This window comes from Lactuca saligna, chromosome 5 (genome assembly GCF_052625555.1).
Source record: "Lactuca saligna cultivar CGN05327 chromosome 5, ASM5262555v1, whole genome shotgun sequence".
NCBI classification, from domain to species: domain Eukaryota; kingdom Viridiplantae; phylum Streptophyta; class Magnoliopsida; order Asterales; family Asteraceae; genus Lactuca; species Lactuca saligna.
The window spans coordinates 227,801,644-227,810,734 of NC_136421.1; the positions used below are offsets into that span (position 1 = coordinate 227,801,644).

A 9,091-nucleotide genomic window follows, 5' to 3' on the forward strand; every position below is an offset into this window, starting at 1 on the left:
TATGTGGTGCGTCGGTATGCACATGAGTGGTGGGTTCCAAAAATGACATGTCAATTGTTGTAGGGGGTGTGACAGGCATTTGGCGAAAAAAGGATGCTGTGGCATTTTGATCATCAAGAAAGTCATATGAGGGGGAGTTGTGTGTTGTCGTAGGTCCATACGGGAAAACCAACTCATCAAAGATAACATGTCGGGATATAATAATTTGCTGATTTTCAAGGTTTAGACACCGAAAACCCCGATGTTGAGAGGGATAACCCAAAAAAATATAAGGTATGGATTTTTGTGCAAGTTTGTGAGAAGTGGGGTTATGGGGATAACATAAACAACCAAACACTCGAATATGAGAATAATTTAAAAAAGGGTGTGTCATTTTAAGTGTAGTGAAGGGAAGAATGTTCAAGAGATGGGCAGCCATATAAAGAGTTTCCACCCAAAACATTGGTGGGAGATGAGCATGAAACAATAAAGTGTGAATCATATCGTTTATGGTCCTTACCATTCGCTCGGATTTGTCATTTTGTTGAGAGGTGTAAGGGCACAAAAAACGAATGTGAATGCCATTTTCATTGCAAAGGTGATGAAATTTGTTACCATTGTATTCCCCCACCCATTATCACATTGAAAGGCTTGAATCTCTGTATGAAACTGGGTTTTAACATATTGGCGAAAGTGGACAAATTTAGTAAAAACATCAGATTTATGTCGCAACTGATATACCCACACAAAAACTACGAGAAGTTATCAAGAAAAATAACATAATATTTAATGCCACTGGTATTAGTAATAGGAAAAGTCCAAACATTAGAATGCATTAAGTCAAACGGATTATAAGAAACATAATCACATAAACGAAAAGGTAAATGAGTATGCTTTCCAAGTTGACATGCATGACACACAATAGAAGATTTAATGTTTTTTACATGTAAGCAAATGATTGGAAACTAGATAATTAAAAACTGGACGACCAGGAATGACCAAGATGTTGATGGAACATATTCTACCTGCTAGACAATAAGGCTTGAGGAATTGATGAAGTGACAGGGTAAAGATCGTCAGTGCTGTCACATCAAAGAAGAGTTGTCTTGATCTGAAGATCCTTCATAGAAAAACCATAAGGATCAAATTCAATGCTACACGAATTGTTATTAGTAAACCGAAGCACAAAGATAATATTCTTAATTATATTAGGGGTAATGAGAACATTTTTCAATGAAAGGGGGCGATACGGGTTTGTAAAAGAAAGATCAGTGTCGACCATATTACTTACAACTATTTTGGATCCATCACTAACAATAACATAAGAGCAAGGAACAAGGTTGCTTAATTTTTTAAGGATACCTGGTTGAGCATGAAGATGAGAAGTGGCTTCGGTGTCCATCTACTAACTGTGATTGGCGGGATCATTGTTAACACGTTGTCATGGGCATATTAAACAAAAAAAATAATCATTGTTGGTAGTACTAAAAATACAGGGAAGCAAAGTCGAATCCTCAAGGACACAGCCTAAAAGTCAATGCATTTTTGCATCACGCACATTCTAGTCAAAACATAAATTATAAAAGGGGGATTTTAAATTAAACTAAAAACTGAAGTTGCAGTGAAAATAAACTAAACAAAAATCAATAATAAAAATGATTTCAGCTCTGCTGCAACTTTCCTAATCATGAAATCAGTTCAGATCTGGTTATTTGAGTGTGTTCTATCTAAGCTGGTACTGAGAAAAACTAACAAGCTCTAGTACAATCTATTTTACCTAAATTAGTTAACCAAACAAGCTCTTCAGTTAACCCTAACTTTTTACTATTCAATTAAACAAGCTCTTAATTAAATCATAAAAGTAATTTTATGATTTATGTAAAATTCTCAACAATACCCAATACTTCTCACAAGCTCGGAAGCATAAATATATGATTTTTACAGTTTATACCAAAGTTAAATCCCAACTCGGAACCAACCTGATACTTGTTAACTTTTACCAGTTGACAAAAACAATTACGGATTCTATTAACTAATTAAATGGAATGATAAAACCCTAGCTAGGTGATCAAACTAGCAAGAATTAAAATCAAACATTCATTAAGTTCAAAACGGAAAAAATCTAGATAGAAACACAACAAAAATCAGATCTGGTAACTTATCACATGAAAAGTACTAGTCAAATGCAGAACTGCAAACTAGGTTTTAGCCAGACATGGCTAAAAACGAAACTAAACTAATAAAGAAAAACATTTACTGAATAATCTGGATAAACTAAATGAATGAGATGATTCGCAGTCTTCAGATCTCCAAAAATCACTGAAAGGTATCAAAAATCGTCTTCAGAAGGGTATTTTGTCGTTTGGAATCGTCTAACCCCATAAATGATAATGAGGATCGTATTTATATGCAAGACGGAAACTTCCGGAGAAAGAAACCGAGAAATGCGATCGTAGGTTGGTTATATGCGATCACATATTTTCATAAAAACGCGTACCGGGCCGATATAATGACGTACATTGCTTTTGTGGGGCTTTTGGACAAACATGTGATCATAGGTTAGCTATACGCGATCGCAGGTTATTGAATTTTTTCCAGGATTGCATCTGAATGAAGTACGAAGCCAAATTTGAAATTTCTGGAGCTGCGGGAAGAAAATGTGATCGCAGGTTGACTATATGCGATCATATATTTGGTCTTTTATGCTCAAATGGCCTCCGGATGACTTATTTCGTCCTTGGGAAACTTTGTGGCAAAAATATGATCGCAGAAATGGGTTCTTGGCTCGTTTCGGACGTGATTTTTCAGTTTAAGCATTCCTTGTTATACCTTAGCATCCTTCTTCAGTTCCAGCTCCATTTAAGCTCCAAATATGCATTCAACTGCTCCCAAAGTACCACTTCACTCAAAATATATGAAAATAACACAAAAATGTTAGCAGTATGGGAATTTTGGTAAAATTCATGAGCTAAACATTATTTAAACAAATAACATGCAAATGTACAAAATATGATGCTAAATGATAATAAAGACTAACTTAAAAGATGCATAAAATGGCATCTAACAATCATTCAACGACATCGTGTTGAATAATTCTAGAATAGTTGTGGCTTGAGATTGTTGCTGACCCGGAGGACCGAGCCAAGACCAAGGGGGAGTAGGCTGAGAAGTTGATGTTGCAAAAGCCTGCTGAAGAAATTGGGCCTGTCTAAATTGACGAAGCTACTGAGAATTATTGGGTTATGAGTTCAGATGGGTTTATGATTGCTGAGTAGGGGGTATCAGAAGCAGGTCTGCATGCTGTTGTGTTGTCGATGAACCCACTGATCCGACGAGTGGATACTAGTCGAAACCCCACCCCGCTGGAGGTTGTTGTTGATGGCTGAAGTGATTGAAGCCGAAATTTCCCCCATTGTGACCGCCTCTGTTGCCAATTCTGCCACCACAGAGTCCTCTTCCACCACGTCCCCCACGACCACCATGATTATTCCCACGAGTGAGATTCGATTTAGGAGCAGGTCCGGTGACAAGAGCAAATGGCGAGGAAGAATTGTCAGAGTGAATGTGGCCTTGGTTTCGTTGATCATTCTACTGAATTATTTGCTCTTCAACTTGTAACATGGCCCAAGTATCAGAGAATGAGGGTAGAGGTTTTTGATGGCGAATTAGACTAGCAACATGATCAAACTTAGGAAAGAATCCATTTATTGTGTAGATCACAATGTTTTTCTCTGGAACTTCTGCTTCCAAGTTTTCAAGTAGATCATCAAGCGTTTGAATTGTGGTGCAGTATTCAGTAACAATGGATGTTCCCATAGCAATGTTTCGAAGCTCAATATCGTATTGCATTTGGCTTTCGCTTGGATGACATCTGGAGTAAAGAAGGGGAGAGAGTATCATAGATCCACATCTTAACAATGTTGTCAATACGTTTCCATTCTTCCAAGCCGAATGGTTTGGGATCAGGCTTTTCTTTGAGATGGTTAGCCATGCCAAAACAATAACAGTGAGTTTCGAACAGCTCTCTCCACGAGTCATAATTCATTCGTTCTAGATCAAGGATGACTAGGATTGAAGCACGAATGTTAGCAATCCCATACGGTTTTTCTGTAAGTGGTGTGGCTTTAGGGGCATCACCTCCTGTCATGATAGAATAGAAGAAGAAAGACTGAGAAATAGATGAGATATGAGAAGTAGAAAGATCGAAAAGCCAACGAGGAAGGTTGTCGACGCCTTAGAGGTGAGAACAAGATATTAGGATTTGCTTTGATACCATGTACGCAGAGTATTTTCCTATGCATATCTTATCTCATTAATCGAATATAAATATGTTTACATATGGGTTTACAGGAAATAATCAAAGTGGGCTTTACATAAAATACACAAATAAATATACACTAACATTACACACCATAACTAGCTTTTTCAAGCTTTTTTAAGTTATATTTTTTAACAAACCAAAAAATTGCTTATAAACTAGGGTTTTAAAATGCTACTCGACTAGCACTTAACAAGCTTATCAAGCTTTTTCTAAATTCTTCCGATTCCCAAATATACTCTTTATTAATTATAAAAAAACTTACTCTCCTACATGCCCTTTTGTATCATTTTACATATTTCAACAACTTTATCAGCTATATTTCCATACATTTAACTTTTATAACTTTTCAACTAATCTAAGGGATAGTCTTGGTCCTATCGAAAATGGGTAAAAGCATTCAAAAATTCAGGTGGTTATGACGATTATAGTAATGTTTAATCTTTTTTCCGGCATCAAATTTTTTTGTGATGGTACCTTTTTAGCGAAAGATAGTAACGGGGGACAGTTGTACAAGACATTAGTAATTTCAAAAAAAAAAAAAAAAAATGAAAATGAATCATTCATATCATGAGTTTACAAAGAAAGCATCACAGCTTTACAAGACATGAAACAATAATGAATCACAAGATTTCACCATAACCAATGGTAACAACAATCATTGTGATTGTGAAGAACAACTTGCAACCCAAATACACCCATATAAATCAGCTAAACCACAAATAATAGCCCAAATACAAACATCATCATACCTTATATTATTACTGACCAGAAGAGACTAGAACATCATGCTCCCTAAGTCGCCTTTGAAAATGAGCCAAACGGTTTTGTAATTGTAAAATGGATGAAGCCTTCTGAGCTAAAATTGTGTTCAATTTCGTCACATACCCATCTAACTGGTTTCCTGGTTCATCCGCCTCTACCAATAGGTTCATTTCCTACAACCAAAAAAAAAAAAAAAAAAAAAAAATTTAACGTTTTTCTGTATTTTTCTTTCCCCTAATTAATATTTAATATCTACGAGCATACCACTCTAACAATATCCATGGTATCCTCCACTTGTTTCCGGTGAGCATTAACAAGGTCTTCCTCTTCCTGATATCAAAATACAATTTTTTCATGTTAACTTTTTGTGAATATAATATTAATATTCAATCAAGAATGCCATAACTCATAAACAAGTAAATGATCCACATACCTTTAAAAGAGCATTCAACTCATCATCAGGGCTCCAGTTTCTTGATTCAGATTTGAGTGGAGGTGGCTGTGGCTCCTTTAATTTTGTCTGACCAATACCATTGACTCTCCTGTTCTTATCAAAGCTGCTATAAGCTTCAGCTTTTGTGTTATTATTCTTCCATGAAGACTGTTGCACTTGTTCTGCTGCTTCATACAACTCTTCAGTAGTATCATAATCATCTTCATCATCTTCATATGACGACACCGGGGGTAAAGATGTCATTGACACTGTTGTCGATTCTTTCACGTTTATACTCGAAGCTATTGTCTCCTTTTTGTTCCCTTTCGACAGGCTTTTCACCCTGTCATTCAGTAACATTACCAACTGCTCTCTCGACATATTTGTTTTTTGGAATGTAAGGGTAAATCGGTCATTTAGTAACTGTAGTTACCTGTCAGCATATCGTAGGGTATTGAGTGTATGTTCACATGATCCAGCATTTGGTGAAATGCAAGATATCATAACAGTTCGAGAGTTTCCAACAAATGAATCTCTTAAAACTTCAGTTAATTTACTGCCTCGAAAAGGGATATGACCCTGATCATTGTCAAGAGCTCTTATGCATTCCTTCAATGCAAGCAAGCTTTTATTAATCTCAGCACCTTCCATTCTGCAACCAGATAATTCAAATCCCACATTATATAAATATATATATATGCTTCTTAAACAAATTAAACTTAACACCAATTTTTTATTACCTCGTCTGCTTATCATTATCTGTAGTATCTGCACCACGTTCACTTCCAGCAAGATCTATGAAGGAGAGTTTGCCAACAACTCGTGGAGGCTTAGATTCACTTCCATCAACAGATCTCTTGATAACAAGTTGAAGAATGGCATGTGATCTTGAAGATTCTTCATTGGCACCAGTTGTGCCAGTGCTTCTTGTTGCATTCCCTCTCTCAATCAGCTCCTTGATTGTTTCCACATCTGAAACTCTATATTCTTGCAATCCCACAATGCATACTTGCTGTTTTCCATCCTCTCTCATGCATAGTTTTCTGCAAAAGTAAAAAAAAAAAAAAAAAAAAAAAAAAGTTAGCCTTCTTTCCTTGACTTTCCATTGAGTGAAAAAGAAACTTACTTCCTATCGTTGAGGAGATCATAGAGTTTCCCACCGTATATTTCAAAGAAGCTGAAATACAAATGAAAACCTTGGCTTCGATAGGTATGGTTTACAAGCCTCAAAATATCCCTAGATGCTTTAAGAGGTAATGGTTTCATTGTAAAAGTCTTCCCACTTCCTGCACATCAAAACAAAAAGGTAAGCATGTTAAAACAAAACATGTTGTACATGCATTGGATTGTGATTTAGTTTGATGTCAATGGGACAAAAGTTGCAATTTTTTTGTCCTACCCAAAGAGAATGCTAAAGTTTAATTTTTCAAGTACCTGTTTGTCCATATGCAAAGCATGTAGCTTTGGTACGTTGGAAAATTATTGGAACAATGGGCTCAACGGTTTCATGATAAACCTATGAAGAGAGGAAAAGAGAATGAATTATTACAGAGTTAGTCTTTGTTTTAATAACATTTATATGCAAAAAAAAGAAAATTGGATCTCTATATAATGTACTAACCTCATCGTTAGAAACTTCTTCATTTAGTACTGCATCAAAAACAAATTCATGCTTCTCCATGTATTCTGTCAGATCAACCTGCATGACAGAGAGATTCAGACTCACAATAGTAGCATATAAGGGGAAAAAATGAAATTACAATGCTATTAAACAAAAGTATAATACTATTCGGGTGCTAACCTTGAGTTTTGTTTCATGAACTGTAAGGCAATTTGAATGGGTGTCTGTGGTAATGATATCTTCCTCATTTTTTGCTAACTCCTTTTTGTTCAAGGGTCTCTTGCGCACCTGAAATTTCATCCCCATTATACCTTTTTTAGCAATAACTGGTGCTTTATATGAAGTTCAAGGAATCAACCATTTAGATAACATCAGAATTGGACAGAAATTACTCTCAATTAGCTGTTGGAATTGGATTGACATACCACAACTTTGATCTTTGCAACAGTGCTCGCCTTCTCCTTTTCTGGAGCAAAATTCTTCAAAAGGTTGTTATCAGGTAAACCTCGAGCTTTACTGGGCTGTTTGCTATTCCCAAAATATGGCTCTGCATCATCAAAGCTTCTATCACGGGTAGAGTTGTACATTGGAGCTACAGGAACCTGTCGTGTATGAAAGCAAATGATCTTTATGGTTAAAATGGCGATCAAATCACACCTCATGTATAATCTTAGCATCAAAGATAAATATCACTAAAATTGAGTAGTAGTTAAATCCATAAACACGATGACTTATCCAACAAGGCCACAAAACGCACCTCGGAGATAAGCTCGGTATCGAAGGAATGTAGATCTAAAAGGCCAGGACTGAAGCCATTGGGGTCATCAACAGCACCACCGTGTTTTTTCTGACGTCCCGGCGGCGTCAACGGCTCTGCAAACAAATCAGACCCTCCGCTTAGTGACCTCTGTGTACCAATATTCCTGTTATTGTTATACATTCTTGAACCTTGGCCTCCTCCACCACCACCATAGTAGCCAAAGTCCTGCTGAATTAATTACCAAATCAAATTCATAAGCCAAACCTACCACCAGATCTATCATTCGAAACTAAACGAACATGATAAACGTCACGGAATTGAATAATACACATACAGAAGAAGTGTTGGAGGATGGCTGTTGGAGGTGTTGTAGACCAGCAGATTGAAGCCATCGGCCATTAGATGAGGAAGAAGTCACCTCCAAGAAGTTATCAGAGTACTGACGCTGATGATGAGCTCCGGATGAACCGGATCTTTGCCCGTGTCTTCCCACTGCATTCATAGTGATAACAAACACTCAAAGCCCTTCCGATCAGAGACTTCTTTGATGATATTCTTGAAATTCTTTGCCCCAAATACACAACTGAAACTCTTTCTCTCTCTACAACAAGTGCTTTTGAGCTGATTCAATTAGCAGAGAGATTGAAGGTAGGCCACCGTGGAATCGAAATTTTGGGATTTCAACGGTGGGGATTGGATTCAATCGGTGAGGAAAAGTATAATTGGATTTTTGAATTTTAAAGACAAGAGTTTGAAGTATGTAATGCAGGAGTCAGCGAGCTTCTTGATTTGGTCAAATTTTGAATTAAACATCTCCGTGACATGTGGTGGTGTGCAGGTTGTTTACTATTTAAGGAAATAGTCCTTAAATTATGTCTGAAGTTTCATTTTTAGTCCTTTCACGTTTCAGCATTTGTTCCAGGGAGGTTTATGGAACTATTTTAAACATAATACAAAGTTAATTTTATTTTATAAAAGGTTTTAATCCCCTTGTAATCAGATTTCACATTTGTTCCCTTAGATATCAAAATTTGTCTTGATAAGTTTTGCCACTTAATAAATACCTTATATTTTTATGTTGTTCCATTTATAATTTGTGTTTTTGTTATTTTAAATATAAGTGGTTTCATTTATATGAAAACACATTTTTATTGGTTAACTGTTCAGTCGATCTTTTTATAGCTACTTGGAATTGCCAACACACCAAAACCCTTA

The 9,091-nt window shown here is 36.3% G+C and overlaps 1 protein-coding gene across 2 annotated transcripts; it reads right to left on the bottom strand.

Moving 5' to 3' along the window:
- Nucleotides 1-4,837: 4,837 nt before the first annotated feature.
- Nucleotides 4,838-8,646, bottom strand: LOC145045762 (ATP binding microtubule motor family protein). 2 transcript variants are annotated; one of them, XM_078994085.1, is made up of 12 exons: nucleotides 8,211-8,646; nucleotides 7,874-8,101; nucleotides 7,542-7,718; nucleotides 7,297-7,404; nucleotides 7,117-7,194; nucleotides 6,930-7,011; nucleotides 6,622-6,781; nucleotides 6,236-6,538; nucleotides 5,929-6,147; nucleotides 5,496-5,838; nucleotides 5,327-5,392; nucleotides 4,838-5,235 (listed from the first exon to the last, which is right to left on the bottom strand). In XM_078994085.1, exons 1-12 carry the CDS (start codon nucleotides 8,376-8,378, stop codon nucleotides 5,059-5,061), a joined length of 2,109 nt encoding a protein of 702 aa, XP_078850211.1. In that variant the 5' UTR covers nucleotides 8,379-8,646; the 3' UTR covers nucleotides 4,838-5,058. The 2 variants fall into 2 exon arrangements, with proteins under 2 accessions (XP_078850211.1, XP_078850210.1); XM_078994084.1 differs by having other exon boundaries at nucleotides 7,874-8,104; nucleotides 8,211-8,645.
- Nucleotides 8,647-9,091: the final 445 nt, after the last annotated feature.

Excerpts from the sequence above, each read along its gene's own strand:
- LOC145045762 (XM_078994084.1), bottom strand. The coding sequence starts at position 8,378 with ATGAATGCAGTGGGAAGACACGGGCAAAGATCCGGTTCATCCGGAGCT. Across the intron at positions 7,195-7,296 it reads TTCATGAAACAAAACTCAAG|GTTGATCTGACAGAATACAT; the intron begins GTTAGCACCCGA and ends TCTGTCATGCAG. Across the intron at positions 6,148-6,235 it reads GATAATGATAAGCAGACGAG|AATGGAAGGTGCTGAGATTA; the intron begins GTAATAAAAAAT and ends ATCTGGTTGCAG.